The sequence below is a fragment of the Oncorhynchus keta genome, chromosome 10 (assembly GCF_023373465.1).
Source record: "Oncorhynchus keta strain PuntledgeMale-10-30-2019 chromosome 10, Oket_V2, whole genome shotgun sequence".
Taxonomy (NCBI): Eukaryota; Metazoa; Chordata; class Actinopteri; order Salmoniformes; family Salmonidae; genus Oncorhynchus; species Oncorhynchus keta.
In genome coordinates, this window is record NC_068430.1 from 60,925,085 (window position 1) to 60,944,257 (window position 19,173).

General features: G+C 42.2%; 1 protein-coding gene across 2 annotated transcripts in view; it reads right to left on the bottom strand.

Annotated features, from left to right (window-relative positions):
* Positions 1-1,452: 1,452 nt before the first annotated feature.
* Positions 1,453-19,173, bottom strand: part of LOC118389124 (phosphofurin acidic cluster sorting protein 2-like) — a 97,186-nt gene continuing 79,465 nt past the window's right edge. Inside the window, exons 19-25 of one of the 2 annotated variants that reach the window (XM_035778904.2) lie at positions 19,037-19,069; positions 16,415-16,457; positions 13,197-13,239; positions 12,677-12,815; positions 11,747-11,970; positions 11,330-11,443; positions 1,453-7,248 (exon numbers count right to left, since the gene is read on the bottom strand). In XM_035778904.2, coding sequence (XP_035634797.1) covers positions 7,130-7,248; positions 11,330-11,443; positions 11,747-11,970; positions 12,677-12,815; positions 13,197-13,239; positions 16,415-16,457; positions 19,037-19,069 — 715 coding nt within the window. In that variant the 3' untranslated portion in view covers positions 1,453-7,129. The remainder of the gene's footprint in view (positions 7,249-11,329; positions 11,444-11,746; positions 11,971-12,676; positions 12,816-13,196; positions 13,240-16,414; positions 16,458-19,036; positions 19,070-19,173) is intronic. The other variant, XM_035778905.2, reaches the window with a different exon arrangement.

Genomic DNA, 19,173 nt, shown 5'->3' on the forward strand with positions numbered 1-19,173 from the left:
AAGGGTGGCTACTTTGAAGAATCTAAAATTATTGACCACTTTTTTGGTTACTACATGATTCCATATGTGTTATTTAATAGTTTTGATGTCTTCACTATTATTCTACAATGTAGAAAATAGTAAAAATAAAGAAAAACCCTTGAATGAGTAGTTGTGTCCAAACTTTTGACTGGTAGTATAAATCAATGTATATGCAAAAACACAGGTATTGAAACAAACAATTGTGAAAATCAACCTGCAATACATGCTGTGAAATATGACGATGAACGTGGTTTTGAGTGTTTTTTTAGCAAACATACATTTTTATTTTTCTCAACAAGCTTGTTCAAATTCAGCTCACTTCGAGCAGTATTTCTTTAGTAAACCCACTTAAACACATTATCTTAAATTCTTGTCCTTTTGCCCTCAATCCACATAATAATTTTGTTTAAGCCAATTTTTTTCATTCATGAAAGAGTTGGAACAATTCTTGAAAGTGTTGATTTTTAAAAACATATTTGGCTTTTTATTTTACCGTGCAGATGATGATACCATAGTCTAGGAAAGGAAGCAGCAGTTGGGTTAATGTCTTTTTAATGGATACAGTAAAATACAGTAAACAGTTATTTGATCTGTACTCTAACCCAAGGTTATTAATTGTTTTTCTTAGATTATCAATATGCTTTCCAAAAGATTAATCAAACAAATCCAAATATGTTTTTAAAAATCAAAACTTTCAAGAATTGTTCCATCTCTTGCATGAATGAAAAAATTGCCAGCTGTGAAGTTAATTCTTTGTCATGTCCCAAACAGCATGATATGGGACTTTGTTTGATTTAAAACCAATTTATTTGCTAGAAACCATTTGTGTTCATCTTGGAGACTTGCTCGTATCTGCAAAACATTTGAACCATACAGTATTTATATAGAGGACTATCGTCAGCAGACCTGGGTTCAAATAGATGCCTTTAAGAGCCGCATTGTTGACAGCGCTCTGCAATGCGTGATCAAATTGAATCCCGGCCATCACCTTCTTTGGAATCTGTATCCGACACAGAATGTGGGGCTGGACTCTTGCTCAAGTCCGCTCTTGTTGATTGTGCTTATGAGGAGATGACCAAGATGGCAGAGAGGGAGGGTGAAAGCTTCCTATTTGACAACCAAAGCTGGATCGGATTTAATTCATATTAAATCGAAGTATTAAATTAAGCTCTGGTGTGTGGAATATCTGACCTTATTAACATTAAATTGAAAGATTCAGATCATGATTCAGATGTGTACAATGACTCTGCCATCTGCTGTTGGTAAGGGGAATCCAACACCATGTAAACCTGTCCAGACTCAGGTATGAGCTCATATTCTGTGTGTGTGTGTTCTGTATGCAAAGACAGGTCTAAGTATGGTTAATAGGTACATGGTATCATGACAACATGAGTATCTTTCCAAATTGAAACAGTAATAAAACAATGCAAATTCTCTCAACACTCCTTTAATAGTCTGTTTTCACTTACAACACTTCAAAACCCAATTTCCAAACATCATTTTTTTTATACAAAAGAGCTCAACTCTTTTCTTAAAAAGGGTTAGAATCATAAAATGGCCATACAAAAACTTAATAAAGAGTAAGATTGAAATAAAAACAAAAATATAACAATAAACTAAAACTGATATGAAAAAAAAGACATACCGACATCATAAAAACAAGAGCTTCTACCTTGTTTTCTTTAGTGGTTCATTTAAAAAGAAAGAACACTGTCTGTCACATCATTTAAAATAATGTTTGTGCAAAAACATCAGCAAACTTGAACTATACTTAAAAGAGCTGTAAAGCTCAATGTTGGAGTTATTTGACTGTCCAGTTTTTCTTGGTATTACTTGGTGCCGCTTGACTTCCCAAAAGTAGTGCTATAATATACAGTTGAAGTCAGACGTTTACATACACCTTAGCCAAATACATTTAAACTAAGTTTTTCACAATTCCTGACATTTAATCCTAGTAAAAATTCCCTGTCTTAGGTCGGATAAGATCACCACTTTATTTTAAGAATGTGAAATGTCAGAATAATAGGAGAGAATGATTTACTTAATATTTTATTCTTTCATCACAGTCCCAGTGTGTCAGAAGTTTACACAAACAATTAGTATTTGGTAGCATTGCCTTTAAATGGTTTAACTTGGGTCAAACGTTTTGGGTAGCCTTTCACAATCTTCCCACAATAAGTTGAGTGAATTTTGGCCCATTCCCCCTGGCAGAGCTGGTGTAACTGAGTCAGGTTTGTAGGCCTCCTTGCTCGCACACGCTTTTTCAGTTCTGCCCACAAAATTTCTATAGGATTGAGATCAGGGCTTTGTGATGGCCACTCCAATACAATGACTTTGTTGTCCTTAAGCCATTTTGCCACAACTTTGGAAGTATGCTTGGGGTCATTGTCCATTTGGAAGACCCATTTGCGACCAAGCTTTAACTTCCAGACTGATAACTTGAGATGTTGCTTCAATATATCCACATAATTTACCTTCCTCAATGTGCCATCTATTTTGTGAAGTGCACCAGTCTCCCCTGCAGCAAAGCACCCCTACAACATGATGCTGCCACCCCTGTGCTTCACGGTTGGGATGGTGTTCTTTGGCTTGCAAGTCTCCCCCTTTACCCTCCAAACATAACAATGGTCATTATGGTCAAACAATTATATTGTTGTTTCATCAGACCAGAGGACATTTCTCCAAAAAGTACAATCTTTGTCCCCCTGTGCAGTTGCAAACTGTAGTCTGGCTTTTTTTATGGCAGTTTTGGAGCAGTGGTTTCCTTGTCGATATAGGACTTTGTTTTACTGTGGATATAGATACTTTTGTACCTGTTTCCTCCAGCATCTTTACAAGGTCCTTTGCTGTTGTTCTGCAATTGATTTGCACTTTTCGTGGTCGCATGGTGTTTATACTAGCGTACTATTGTTTGTACAGATGAACGTGGTACCTTCAGTCATTTGGAAACTGCTCCCAAGGATGAACCAGACTTGTGGAGGTCTACAATTTGTTTTCTGAGGTCTTAGCTGATTTCTTTTAATTTTCCCATGATGTCAGGCAAAGAGGCACAGTGTTTGAAGGTAGACCTTGAAATACATCCACAGGTACACCTCCAATGGACTCAAATGATGTCAATTAGCCTATCAGAAGCTTCTAAAGCCATGACATAATTCTCTGGAATCTTCCAAGCTGTTTAAAGGCACAGTTAACTTAGTGTATGTAAACTTCTGACCCACTGGAATTGTGATACAGTGAATTATAAGTGAAATAATCTGTCTGTAAACAATTGTTGGAAAAATTACTTGTGTCATGCACAAAGTAGATGTCCTAACCGACTTGCCAAAACTATAGTTTGTTCACAAGACATTTGTGGAGTGGTTGAAAAAACAAGTTTTAATGACTCAAACCTAAGTGTATGGACACTTCTGACTTCAACTGTAAATATGCATTATGAAGTAGTGGAACATATTTATGTTTCAGTTATGTATAGATACACTACATGACCAAAAGTATGTGGTCACCTGCTCGTCAAATGTCTCATTCCAAAATCATTGGCATCAATATGCAGTTGACCGGGGCAGCTCTAGCAGGGCAGAAATGTAAGGAAAATACTTGTTGGAAAGGTGGCATCCTATGACGGTGCCACGTTGAAAGTCACTGAACTCTTCAGTAAGGCCATTCTACTGCCAATGTTTGACTAGGGCGATTGCTCGACTGTGTGCTCGATTTCATACACCTGTCAGCAACGGGTGTGGCAGAAATAGCCGAATCCACTAATTTGAAGGGGTGGTCATATACTGTTGTATATATGGTGTCCATTTGTATCATGAAATAGTGGAACACTGTATAGTCAAATGAGTGGCATTGACCGAAGACCTTCCCCCTTTCAGAGGCAAAAACATGAAACACCTTGACCATCAGCAATGCACGAAGAAAGGGTCAAATATACGGTAACATACACTGTTGTTAATACTCAGCTACCACGGTGAAGATGAACAAAAAATACATCAAATGTAATACTATCCATGTAGTATCTAATCGCAAGAGAAGCCATAGTTTTCAAATGGTTGATATTGACAAATGGGGTTACACAGTACCCCTTCTGAGCGCATGCACACACAGACACACACTTAAAATCTCCAAAACACACTTTCATCCAAATGAAATGCATTTTCGTGTCAAGTCACAAACATACAAGGTAAAAAGATGGAGAGAGGCAAAATAACTAAGGAAGGAAGCTTTGACTTCCAGGTGTCCTGCATAGCCTCGACTGAAGAGGCACAGGACGTTATTTCCCTCATAGGTCTATGAGAAAATACACCTCATGAAAAAACAACACACAATACAACAACATTGCTGACATTAAAATCCTGGCAATTCCCTAAAAACCAATTAAGCCTGTGGCCCTTTTTGACTCAACATTATGAGTGGGTCTATCTTTAAAGAAAGTATAAAAACAGAGAACAGTGGACAGCAATTAGTTCATTGTTGAATACGGCACGCTAGTTTTATAGAAAGGAATTCTTGTCTTTCAGAATGGATAAAGTTAGAAAAAAGAACACCACTTCAATGTCACTGGTAAATAGTTTAACAACCTGTGGAATTCTTCTACCCTTTTCACACTACTGTACCAAGCCAAACTGTACTGTTTAACTGTTTTTTCCCCACATGGTCATTTTGAACACAGTTCCAACAACGATAGTGGATGCTTAACCAGGCCAGTGCAGTACAGCTTGGCTTGGGTCTTCTCAGTAGTAGTGTGGGAAGGGTATTACTGAAAACTGCACTGCTGAGCCCTTTGCAGAGAGTAGGCTAATCAGGTGTGTTAGAGCAGGGCACTGCGAACAATACATTTGTTTCCTTCTTTCTTTGCCCTCCCTTTCTCTCACTCTTCTCTCTCCTGTACACGTTTGTGTCCAGAAATTCTTGCATGCACCTAGGGCCCACGTCACAAATTCACAAGTGAAGTCATTGCATTGAACTCGCCTAAGGATACATTCCACTCTCTGATGAATGTCTCTCGTTATACAGTGCCAAGTTTCTTGGTTACTGATTGTCCCAATTCTGTTTCCATACAATGTGCTTCTAAATCAAAAAGGCAAGTATACTAGCTAGAAAGTAGTGTATCAAAAACTTGAGTAAGTCACTTTTCTCAATAGAAAAAGAGAACAAAATACGTCTCTTCATAGCAAGAGGGGTTCCTCTGCAAATTTCACAGCAATTCCTCTCTCAGCATCCCACCCTTTCCCCTAAAAATCAGTAACACACTGCCTCCCGGCACACACGGCGAACACACACCAACACACCCCTTCAATCCTCTTACATTATATACAGGACATTTACCCACATAGGATTTCACAGAAATAATAATATAGTAACAAAACAAAGTGCCAACAAAGCTGCCATTACAGGTGGCCATTATAAGTGTCTAACCACAATATACACTATTATACTTAAAAGGCAGCATACATTTTTTAACAAAACATGTTTTTTTCCTTCTTTTTTTGCTGGTGTATAAAACAGTAACATTTGACGTTGACAACAACATCCATTTTATACTGGGAACACAGGTTTGTAACTGGACAGTTTCCACAGGAAAAGGACTAGGGGGTTTGTTTACGTTTTTTGCTTAGTCAGAGCAGGGCTGGGTTCCAATCTGGTGGATTACTCCCAGCCTTCCCCACTACCTTTGGCAACTTGGAGAGCCCACGGAGCTGAATGACTTGGAGTTGGATTCATTTCAAACTTAGACTTAGAAATGTATTTCTAATAATTACATTTTGAAACATTGGGAACCAACATATAAGGACCTATAATCTTCACTTCATGGAGCCATTACCATATTGATGGCCTCAATACCTAGTAAATACAAATATTAAAAGGACAGAACGGAAGGGAGTGATTTTTCAGAATGTATTCCAGCTTGTCTCTCTCTATGGAAGATGAGGACTGTTCAAAGGGAACAGAATTATTTTTTTCAGAATTGAACCCAGCCCCATTCTCTCTATGGGAGATGAGGTTCGTTTTAAAGGACGGAAGGAAAGGAGTACTTTTTCAGAATGGAAACCAGCCCATCTCTCTCTATGGGAGATGATAAAGTCTGTTCAGGGGTCAGGGTTTAAGGAGAAGGGGGTAGCTGCAGCCCAATTTGTCGACCGGCGTATAGGCGAGTGGATGTGTTCGAAAGGAAAGTAATTGGCGTGTGGAAAGGAGTGGGTGTGTCGAAAGGAAAGTAATGGGCGTGTGGAAAGGAGTGGGTGTGCCGAAAGGAAAGTAATGGGCGTGTGGAAAGGAGTGGGTGTGCCGAAAGGAAAGTAATGGGCGTGTGGAAAGGAGTGGGTGTGCCGAAAGGAAAGTAATGGGCGTGTGGAAAGGAGTGGGTGTGTCGAAAGCGCTCTGTTACAGGCTAGACGTTTTAGTCCGGTTCTTACCACACAACTATCGTACTGCGAGAGTTTGGACTTGAGTCTGAATCATCCAGAGGATGAGTCTGAGTCGCATTTCGCTGGTAGTTAAACACAAATAATTGTAGATTTTTTGTTGTAAAACTGACGATTGTTTATTTTTTATTAAAAGTACTGATGATGGACGTACTATTGCTTGTATGCATGTGCTCACTGTGACGGTCACCCTGATATTGGCTACTAATTAGCTACTTCCCACGCCGGGACAAGCACTTGGAAAGCGAGAGCAAGGACACTGTGTCCAGGTGTTGTTGCCCTTCATGTCATGCCCATTGAGTAGACTGTATGCATGTATCAACGTGAAATCTCGATGGTTATCAATATTAGTTATTTCTTGTGTCGGCTTCTATCCTACTTGAAATAAAATCATAGGAGAGAAGAAGAAAATTGGCACGTTATCTACCGCTGGTGACAACTTGACACAGCTGCTCAGTGGGAAGCAACTCCGGTCAGCAGGCAACTCGATACAAAACCGGTGCACCGGTCGGCGGCTTATGAACTCGTATCAGCCATGCAAAAGGGTCTTGAGTGGCAACAAGTCTGCTCAATTAGCTGATTATCTTTCCAATCACCCACTCCTTTCGACACACCCACTCGCCCATACTCCGGTTGCCATATTGGGCTGCAGCTACCCATACTTGGGTTTAGGTGGCAGTGATATGTCACATGGCGGGCTTGGTGTAGCCGAAGATGCCAACAGGGAAGTGCTTGACGTGAGTGGGCCACTGGGCAGCCAGCTGGAAAAACTTGACATCATTCCACTCCACGCCGTCAATGGACACTATGGAGAGAGGGAGAGAGAGAGAGAAAGGAGAAAGAGACGCAAAAATGTTAATTTCAACCACTTGGTGGCGATATTGCACTTGTTAAAGACTCAACGATTGAATTGAGGCTATTCAGGGAATTCACATTAACCTATGTGTGTGTGTCTTCAGCACGTACTCTACAGTATGTGTTAAAACAGGATAAGCATATAGTATACATGTATGATTGAACATGTGGGTGCATGCTTGCGTTGAAGGGATGCAGAGTGGGGTGTTTGGGTAGGGCTGTGGCAGTCATGACATTTCGTCAGCCCCGTTTATTGTCTAATCACTGTCGGGCTCACGGTAATTGCCCGTTAATTAACAGAAACATGTTTAGCCTCCACGCATACAAGCCTCTGATGTGCGCCTTTGGAACATCTACATGTAATAGACACCATCATATTCAATCAATTTCGAAGGAAACATTTTTCAAAGGAAACATTATTAGGTAAAGACAATGTATTTCAGAAGAAGAGAATACATGTCATCTGGCTATGCGCCATGCCATAGCCTGTATGCTAGTTCATTTAGCATGCAAGATATGCATAGAAGTCCTGTGGCGTTATTTTATTATATGATTTTATAGAAAGAAGAATATAATTGAACTTAGCTGAATAAAATAGAAAGGATATTTTTCCTATTCCGGAGCGACTGCGCATATGAAGTGGCTATGTTGAGCGTAAAAGTGATCATTTGAAACAGGTCCTATATGCTAGATTTAGATTTATTTGAACACTTTAGTTGTGTTTATACAAACCTTACAATGTCTTAGAAATCAAAACATATATGGGCTGCATGATGCGACTATAGACTATTGATGATTTGAGAAAGTTGCAAAAAAAAGCTTCCGCTCGTTCCTTGCCTCAGGCAAGTGCACTCGAATAGTAAAATGGGGCCGCTTTCCACGGTTCATTTTTCAATCATGCCAGGTAGGCTATTCCGGTATTATAGTGGAGCATGTTCTTAATAGCTGCTGAGAAATAAATAGAGTAGCGGCTGGGTTCCTCCTCTTTTTGGTGGCAACCATCAAAACTCTGCTTTCACACGGGATTGCATATCGAAATGTCTGGACATAGTACCAGTCAAAAGTTTGGACACACGTACTCATTCAAGGGTCTTTTTTTTTTTTTTACTATTTTCTACATTGTAGAGTAATAGTGAAGACATCAAAACTATGAAATAACACATGTAATCATGTAGTAACCAAGAAAGTGTTAAAAAAATCAAAATATATTTTAGATTTTCAATTCTTCAAAGTAGCCACAGCTTTGCACACTCTCATTCTCTCAACCAGCTTCACCTGGAATTATTTTCCAACAGACTTGAAGGAGTTCCCACATATGCTGAGCACCTGTTGGCTGCTTTTCCTTCACACTGTGGTCCAACTCATCCCAAACCATCTCAATTGGGTTGAGGTTGGGTGATTGTGGAGGCCAGGTCATCTGGTGCAGCACTCCACTCTCCTTCTTGGTCAAATAGCCCTTACACAGCCTGGAGGTGTGTTGGGTCATTGTCCTGTTGAAAAACAATTCATAGTCCCAACTAAGCGCAAACCAGAAACCAGATGGGATGGCGTACCGCTGCAGAATGCTGTGGTAGCCATGCTGGTTAAGTGTGCTTTGAATTCTAAATAAATCTCTGACAGAGTCACCAGCAAAGCATTCCCACACCATCACACCTCCTCCTCATGCTTCACGGTGGGAACCACACATGCAGCGATCATCTGTTCACCTACTCTGCGTTTCACAAAGACATGGCAGTTGAAACCAAAAATCTCAAATTTGGACTCATTTCCAGATTTTCAACGGTCTAATGTCCATTGCTCATGTTTCTTGGCCCAAGCTCTTCTTATTGGTGTTCTTTAGTAGTGGTTTCTTTGCAGCAATTCAACCATGAAAGTCTCCTTTGAACAGTTGATGTTGAGATGTGTCTGTTACTTGAACTCTGAAGCATTTATTTGGCCAGCAATATTTGAGGCTGGTAACTCTAATGAACTTATCCTCAGAGGTGATTCTGGGTCTTCCTTTCCTGTGGCGGTCCTCATGAGAGCCAGTTTCATCATAGCGCTTGATGGTTTTTGCAACTGCACTTGAAGAAACATTCAAAGTTCTTGGAAAATTTCTGGATTGACTGACCTTCATGTCTTAAAGTAATGATGGACTGTCGTTTGCTTATTCGAGCTGTTCTTGCCATAATATGGACTTGTGTCTTTTACCAAATAGAGCTATCTTCTGTATACCACCATTACCTTTTAACTTTTAACAAGGCACACCTGTTAATTTAAATGCATGCCAGGTCACTACCTCATGAAGCTGGTTGAGAGAATACCAAGAGTGTGCAAAGCTGTCATCAAGGCAAAGGGTGTGTAAGAATATTTCGAAGATAAATACACAATGCAGAGAACGAGGTCAAGAGAGTAATAATGATCAATGGAAATAGTGTTTTTTCTGTAAGAGAGAATTATTGATCTATGGGTCAGAGACATGGGAGGAATTTGTCTCGTCATTGAGCCTGAAATATGATACTTACTATTTGGTCATTGGCCCAGTTCTATTGCAAGGAATTCTAATTGGTCAACCACAGGCTAAGGCTGGGTTATAAAACTACATCCTGTCCCTTTGGTCTGTGGCGAGAATCACAGGAGAGAATCACTGAGGACAGGGGAACATGAACATATACAATCTACCTCCCTGCATGATTTGTTCTCTTTTAATTAACATATTTTCCTCCCCTGATTTGCTTTTGGGTTTGTGTAATTGAAGAGGAACATCAACTGCTAACAGGTGGCTAATTTGAAGAATCTCAAATATAAAATATAGTGTTCGGGAACATTGATAGCAACATGTTTTCACAACGAAACATAATTCATTTAAACTGTTGACAGCCCCTCTCTCTGTACGCTCGAGAAAGGAATAAAGGAGAGAGAGGAGATGGAAAATCACAGTGGTGAGATATTCTGTAGCTAAAGGTAACGTGTCAGCCTATTAATTCTGAAAATATAAATTATTTCCAATTACTAGGCTATTCAAATTTAAATTCACTATAATTGTAGGCTAACTCTGTGTGCCGCCCTGCACAACCAACCAACAGCATCGCCTAGGCCTATACGTTCTCTCCCAGACTCGTGGATAGAAAGTTTGGAGCGTAGCACAAGGTAGCACAAGGTAAGGTAACCAGTCCATCCAGTATGCATAATAATGCACAATAATAAAGTCCACATTCAAAGGAGATTACTAGAATTTGTTTAATTTTGGAGTATAGGCGAGACCAATTACAAAGACATCTTAAATCAATGCTGTTTTTATATATTTTTTTGCTGAATAGGCCTTTGCGGTAGGCTATGTATTGTATGGCACAAGCATGTGCTCTAATATGTGTATGAGTGTTTTGAATGAATCATCAACTTAGAAAGCGCTGTCCATTTCGTTATGTTAGACTTTGATACAACATACACAACAACCATGCTTTCCACTCAGGTTCAACCTGCTGTTGAACTTCTTTCTTTAAATTGATCAATCACAGTAAGGTGAGTTTTAAAAACACAATACTGTTATGATGATAAGTGTTTGATGTGATTTTCGTTTTTTATTTGCATTGAAGTCAGAATGGTTAGAGGGACAATAGAGCCCTGAGTGCCAGGCCATTAGGACCTATTGCTCGTTAGCGAGTTGGTTACTACTACTAACACAATCTCCAGAGGAGATTACTGTGACTCAATGGTCACTTGGAATTTGACTGCGGTCATGACTCATGACTGCAGGTGTGATGGTAATATGGTCACCAGTACTTGACTTGGACTGAAATAGGTAGGTGCCAGTACTCATTTTAGGTGCAGGTACTTTATATATTTAGGTGCAGGAGCTCCACAATACTTTTGAGCACATTTTGTATTAGAGGAATAGGAGCTCAAGTAGTAGAAAATGTGATGTGCCAGTACTCAGCTCTGGTGAGCTCCTGCCCAAGTTGAGCTCTGGCGGTCAACGAAACAACCCTATGTGTGGGTATGTGTTTATGCTTACGTGTGTGTGTGTGTGTGTGTGTTTGTCAGGCCTGTACCTCTCAGCATGGTGTGCTGGTGTTTGGCAGTGCAGATCAGCCTGCTGATGCCCTCGATCACCTGGCTCTTGGAGTCCACCTCCTTCTCCTTGGGCTTTTTACTCAGGAATATCACTGCTCATCAAAGCGTGAGAAAGAGAAGAGCGAGAGAGGACATCAGTGAAGTAAAGAGATAATTGAAAAAAACTAAAGATGTAAAGGTAAAGACTTCTTTTTCATGCCGACATCAACACAAAATCTGGTTGTTGCTGTATTTGGCCAGATAACTAGATTACAACCAGAAAAAGACGTCTTCTTCATCAGGCACACATGTTCATATAGAAAAACACAACATGCTATGAGTTGTAAGGTGGCATTAACACTTATAACGGGTAATAACACATTCAACCCATCGGCTTTCAGTAAAGCGCCACCCACCTTTCTTGTTCTTCTCCTTCATGACAACGGTCATGGCCATGCCGGGAGGGGGTGTCAGCTCGCCCCCGTTGGGGATGCGGGACACCTGCAGCGAGCGGAAGTTGCTCTTCAGGGTATTCTTGATGCCCACGTCGCGTTTCTCGCCCTCCTTCTTCTTGTCGGCGCCGTGACATGTCCAGTAGTCCACCTGTAGCCCCATCACCTCCCCGCCTGTCGCCGGAGAGCTGCACGGCGGAGGGATATGGGAGAGAAACGTTTTAGGAATGTAACAGGAACGTTTTGTAGGCATGAAAGGGAAGAAAAAGGCCAAAACTGCGAGGTTTAGTACCGTCTGAACTTGTGCGTGACAGTGTGGGGCTGTAGCCAGTTTATTTTATTATGTACAATTTACAGGTCAAGTCATAAAAAGGAAGAAGACAAAGGGTACAAGTAGAGCTCCAGTGAAAGACAGTACGGAACACAGAACAGTGGTTATTTCCCTTCCCCTCACCCCACCCAACGTCTGGTCTGCAAGGAACATCTGGATGTAGTAAGGTCATTCATCTGGGAAGTGTGCAGAGTGGCGGGAAAGTGGGGTGGTGAAGGATGGCTATCCTCTCTCACTCGCTCCAGATTGGTACATCTTTGGCCTTTTAAATTAATAATATATAGTTTACGAATGACTCATTAAATTAATAATATATCGTTTACAAATGCCTCATGAGAATAGTTCAATTGCTCTACCCCATCAGAACCCAAAATATTATAAGAAACGCATTAATGTGGAAGGTGTGGTCTGTACCTTGTGAAATTGTTTTTATTGGCTACTGTGGCCAATGGGCCTCTGTGGGGGTTATAGCCATAGTTATAAGGTTGACCTTCAGATCAAATAATGGTTATGAGAGAAGGAAGATAACTTAATTAACAAGACAGCTAAGGTACAGTACGTACCCAGCTCCGGCGAGGGTGGCTGAGACGGAGGGGGAGGGGGGCGGGGTGCAGGTCAGGTCCTTCATGTAGGTTGTTCCCGGCTGGGGGGGAGGGGAGGCCAGCATATTGATGGTCCCCATCACAGCATCATCAGAGTCCACTGAGGATTAGGGAGGAGGATTTGTTAAATTATTTTCAGCAACCAGAAAAATACATCTTTATCTGGTTTAAATCGGGTTATCTAACCAGATAACGACCAAAATATGACGTCTGTCCCATGGCATCTTGATCTCGTCATGAAAAAGTTGCTTTACCTGGTTGTATCAGTGGTTGTAATCTAGTTATATGATGCCTTTTAACCAGAAAACCACTCTACAGGCAAAATATGACATGATTATGACATCATACATACAGTATTTTACCCGCTGGGCCCCTTCTCTCTGTCTTCCCTTCTTCCTTCCATCTCATTCGAAACAAAGGATTACCAAACAAGACAAAGCAAACGCATGGTCAAAGGAAAATAAAGAGTAGGATGTCTTACTTGAGGTCGAGAGGTTGTGCTCAACGATGCCCACTTTCACCAGCTGAGGGGGACAAAAGCCCAGATTGAGATTTACATTTTGGTCATTTAACAGACACTCTTATCCAGAGCGACGTACAGTCAGTACATTTAACCAAGGTACAATACATGACCAAAAGTGTGTGGACACCTGCTCGTTGAACATCTCATTCGTGCATTAGTGAGGTCGGGCACTGGTGTTGGGCAATTAGGCCTGGCTCGCAGTCGCCGTTCCAATTCATCCAAATCAACTCAAATTTTATTCGTCACATACACATGGTTAGCAGATGTTAAAGGTGTTCGATGGGGTTGGGGTCAGGGCTCTGTGCAGGCCAGTCAAGTTCTTCCACACCGATTTCGACAAACTACTTCTGTATGGACCTCGCTTTGTGCACGACGGCATTGTCATGTTGAAAAAGGAAAGGGCCTTGCCACAAAGTTGGAAGCACAAGATCGTCTACAATGTCATTGTATGCTATACAGTTAAGATTTCCCTTCACTGGAACTAAGGGGCCTAGCCCGAACCAGGTAATACAGCCCCAGACCATTATTCCTCCTCCACCAAACTTTAGTTGGCACTATTGTCAGGATTTGGCCAGGATTGTTCAGGTTTTGGTCACTAGATGCCCCCGTTGTGCTTTTTTGACCCTTTTGTTTTTCCCTTGTTCTAGTTATTAGTTGCACCTGTACCTCGTTTCCCTTGAATGTATTTAAACACTTAGTGTGCCTCAGTTCTTTGCTCTGTGTTTGTATGTTAGCACCAAGCCCCAGCCATGCTGTGAACTTTTGTTTCTCTAGTTGGATTTTCTTGAGGTACTCTGATTTTGTTCTTGATTATTTTGGATTATTCTTTTGAGGTTTGTTTTTTTCCCTGCTGTTCTAACCACTTTGTGGATTTTCCTTGTGTCTTGGAGAATATACATTTTTTCTCTTGGAATTACTTTTGACGTTGTGGATTTATATTTTTGCCTGAAGATCTTTTCCTTTTTTCTTTATTAAATCACCGTCTCTAGTACTGCTGTGTCTGCCTCATCTTCTGGGTTCTGCTGACTATTAGTGGCTCAGTTTACTAAGTGAATGTTTCTCACACCGGAGACCCGAGTTCGTAACCGGGTCCTGACAGAAACACAGAGCCAACAAAATGAACCCAGAGGCAGCCAGTACCCAGGACCTTTTTCCATGCTGTCCCACCACGAGGGGACTGTCCAACGCCATGAAGCTGCTCTTGTTCAGCAAGAGGCCTTAATGGCTAGACATTCTCAACTTCTGTCGGAGATGCTGACTTCCATAAAGCAGATATCTGATCGACTTTCCCCGGCAACCGCTCCTGCCCCAGTACATCAGATACAAGTGCTTGTGGCAGTTAACCCCCTGGCTGAACCTCGTCTGCCGCATCTCTGACGGTTCTCAGGTGATCCGAGAGCTTGTAAGGGGTTTTTCACCCAATGTTCTCTCTCCTTCGAGCTGCAACCCTCGTCGTTTCCCACCGACCGGACCAAGATCGCATATATCATCACCCTGCTGTCGGAAAAAGCCCTAGCCTGGGCTACTGCTGTGTGGGATGCCCAAAGTCCATGCTGTGCCAGCTACTCTACATTTGCTGAGGAATTCAAGTGAGTGTTTCAAGGTCCTACCAGCGGCCCTGACTCAGCCAAACAGCTCCTGACTCTCCGCCAAGGTCGGCGCAACGTGACGGACTATGCCATCCAGTTCCGCACGGTGGCAGCAGCAAGTAGCTGGAACGACGAGGCGCTCACAGTGTGCTTTTTGAAGGGTCTTTCCGACACCATCCAAGATGTACTGGCCACTCGGGAACCACCGGACAACCTCGAGTCCCTGATCAAGTTGGACTCCCGCATAGACCAGCGTCTGAGAGAGAACTCAACCGTAGACCTCTCACCCTAGCTCCTATCGGTCCCAGCTCAGAGTCTCCACCTTTATCCTCGCTGGCTCCACCGGAACCCATGCAGATTGGACGAGAGATGCCGCCGGATGAGGGAGCGATGCTGTCTATATTGCGGCAAACCGGGCCATTTCCGCTCCACGTGTCCCGGGCTCCAGGGAAACGTACTGTCCCGTGCAGGCCTGGGAGGACTGTAACGGGAAACATAACCTCCTCCCATCCATCCAACTCCCGCCTGCTCATTCCAGTCACCCTTTCCTGGGACAACCACAAGCTTCCCCTTCAAGCCTTGGTAGACTCTTGAGCCGCAGGTAACTTCATGGATGGTGTCTGGGCGAAGGAGAATGGTGTTCCCTCTGAACCGCTACGTTGGATGGAAGTCCTTTGGGATCTGGATTAGTGGCTCAGTTTACGAAGTGACTGTTTCTCACACCGGAGACCCGAGTTCGTAACCGGGTCCTGACAACTATGGTATCGTTCTCCTGGCATCTGCTAAACCCAGATTCATCTGTCAACTGCCAGATGGCGAAGGGTGATTCATCATTCCAGAGAACGCATTTCCACTGCTCCAGAGTCCAACAGCAGCAAGCGTTACACAACTCCAGCTGACGCTTGGCATTGCGCATAGTGATCTTACGTTTGTGTGCGGCTGCTCGGCCATGGAAACCCATTTCATGAAGCTCCTGACGAATATTTCTTGTGCTGACGTTGCTTCCAGAGGACAGACGATTTTTACGCACAACTTGCTTCAGCACTCGGTAGTCCCATTCTGTGAGCTTGTGTGGCCTATCACTTCGCGGGTGAACCGTTGTTGCTCCTGCATGTTTCTACTTCACAATAACAGCACTTACAGTTGACTAGGGCAGATCCAGCAGGGCAGACATTGACAAACTGACTTGTTGGAAAGGTGGCATCCTATGACGGTGCCACGTTGAAAGTCACTGAGCTCTTCAGTAAGGCCATTCTACTGCCACTGTTTGTCTATGGAGATTGCATGGTTGTGTGCTTGAATTGTATACACCTGTCAGCAACGGGTGTGGCTGAAATAGCCGAATCCACTAATTTGAATGGATGTCCACATACTTTTGCATATTATAGTGGAAGTAAAAAACAAACATATCCCAGTCATTGCAAGTAAAACTTTCCTCAATAAAGCAGCTATAAATAAAAATCTGTTCTCATTGTGCATTATCGTGACAGCTTCAAATAAATGACAGATAATTGTCAGTCTAATTGAAGATGAGCGCTCAAAGATAACACTCGCGTGCGTTATTTAGTTGCAAGTGAATATTCTTACCCCAATAAATGGCACAAACTTCTGACAGGAGTCCTCGTCAGGGCTGAGGGTGAGAGAATGGATAACAAATAGTAATGTTAGTATTGGATCCAGGATCAACACACTCCTGTTTTGGATGTGGTGGTGTGATGGGTCTGAAGGAAGAATGAGTTTGTGTGTGTGACTAAGGGATGTCCAATCGGAATCGATGAGACATGGCGGCTCCCAAGTGGTTCTGGAAAACCCGGAACATTTTGGGAATGAAGGTCATGCAGTGATGGGAATGCCAGAGAATGCTCCTTACAACCGACCCCTAAACGGGTGCGTTGTAAGCCTGCCGTGACGTGAGCAGTGGAGGAGGGGTGGAGTGAGTGAGGTGGCTAAAATTGTTGGTAACATTGAATGTGAACCTAATATACAGGGTGAGTTCTGCAATCCCGCTGGTTTTGGTTTCTCAGTACTTGAGGTTACTGAGAATCAGACAAAAATTAACAAGGACAAAAATATACAGAACTACGGCACTCGAGGACCAGCGCCGTGCACATCCATTATACATTGTGGGGCAAATCCTAACTTCCATTTAGGTACATTTTCACTTAGTCATTCATTGATGACAATGGGAGAATAAGCTAAAAGTTGACTTAAGTGGAAGTTAGGATTCACCCCTGTATTTGTAAAGGGTTGCTTAATAGACTGAGGGTTAAAGTACTGTTAGCAATTTCATATGTTCGGTTCCAGTCAACTACTTCTGCGTGACGTTGGTAGTGCTGCCTTCGTTTTACCAAAGCTATCCTTGCCTATTTCTCACAAATCACCCAAAATTTGCTCAAAAAGATGGATATTGCTGGTACAAAACCAAAATAACCTGCAAAATGAGGCCAGAGAAGGTGCATTTTTGGAGAGCATGGTGAAAAGAGCTGTGAGAAAAACATGTTAGGATAGCAAAGAGGCAGGACAAACAGAGCATGACAAGTTCATCTCCCTCGCGAGACACACTCGAGAGTAGGATTGAGAGTTTTCCAGAGTTTTTAGAGATGGAAAAAGCATTGACTAAAATATTGAGTATACACATCTGAGACTTTGCACCCTTGCTTTTCAAAGAGAAAGAAGACAAGTAGGTACAAACATAGCACATTGAGCAAACTCAGTGGTGCACAGTAGTTTCCACTGCCTATCTGACCAGAATATTATCTAGGACAGGGCTCTCCAACCCTGTTCCTGGAGAGGTACGATCCTGTAGGTTTTCACTCTAACTCTTAGCTAGCGCACCTGATTCTAAAAATGAGATGTTTGATGAATCAGTTTAGTTATAATTGGGGTTGGAGCTAAAACAGTCCAGGAACATTGTTGTAGAGCCCTGATCTAGGATAATCTTCAAGTGCGTCTCAATATTCTAACGCGGCTTCCTGGTCTCCTGTTCTTCAATGGCACTGATCTGAAAACACATGATAGATGAAAGCATTACTCCTCTCTGCAGAGTTTGGACTCAATCGGCTCTTTTCATGTTGTGACAATGCTCAGTGGACTCTGTCCCTGTCACCAAGGGGAGACCGGGATTAGCCAATCAAAAGTCACCCTTCGTGCCTATAATACAGTGCACTGTGCCTTTTATACACCTAGTAATTGTTAAGGTGACCTTTAAATGTTTACGTGCTCATCCTCCCTGGTGGATATAAAGTGTGTGTCTATGTCATTACACTCTTAAAGGCCAGAATTGTTTCTGAGGTGGGTCAACAGTGACATCTGAGCAGAGTTTTGAAAATAAAAGACACTAAAAATAAAAACACGCAGGTGTGTGTATCGTGTGTGTTTGTGTGTGAGAGTGTCAGGTGGCTGGTACCGCCGCACTATCCACTCTTTCTTCCTCCCTCCCATCTCTTCAAACCACCTAATTAGATCTCCACTGTCATCTCTCCTTCTTTACACTCATCCTCCTCCTCATTTTTAATCTTGTTTCATCCCCTCTTTCTTGATCTCCCCCACATCTCTCTTCTCTCTCTGAGGTAATAGGAAAGAACACATCAATGTCAACCTTTCTCTCTTAGATCTCATTGCGTCAAGTTTGCCCTACCATTCCCAACTTTAAAGACCAAAGTACGTGGGAGACCTTAAAGGTAGAGTCAGCAATGTGACATCATCAAACACAGCGGGGCGACTTCCTGATTACAGATTTCAACGATAACAGGGTTTCAATCCACTAAGACGGTCACTATTGGCTCTTCCCAATCTGTACGTTTGGCACTCCTTTGAGGCATGCCGACATCGGAAAGATCCAATAATGGCAGCCTTGGCAGATTTGACTTTTGTTGTTGACTTCTGTAAGCAGGAAGTCACCCTGCAGTGTATAGTATGACGATGTCATATTGCTGACTGTATCTTATCCAAAATCCACATATCCAAACCAAATCCAAACCAGAAGCCAACCAAGCCAGACAAACAAACAAGTGGTTAAGACAGTAAGACATGCAAAAACTCAAATCAATACGGGGGTAGTCGAAGCAGACCAGATAGGAAGTTAAGACGAACAGCGAGTTATGTGTGGGCGGGTTAGGCATTAGACAACAAGGGGTCACAGGTTATATTAGTGGACAAAATGCAACACAGCAGGGGGGCGGGGTCAAACGAAAGGCTGTGGCCAGGTACCTGATGTAAAAATCAAAATATAAGCTTCTCTTCCTTGAATGCAAATGAAAGAAAAAGGTAGAAAAACTCAGTGTGGTAAAATGGTACACTTCGTTGTTGTTCTTCATGAGTTCATGACTTCTGTATGAGTCAAATGT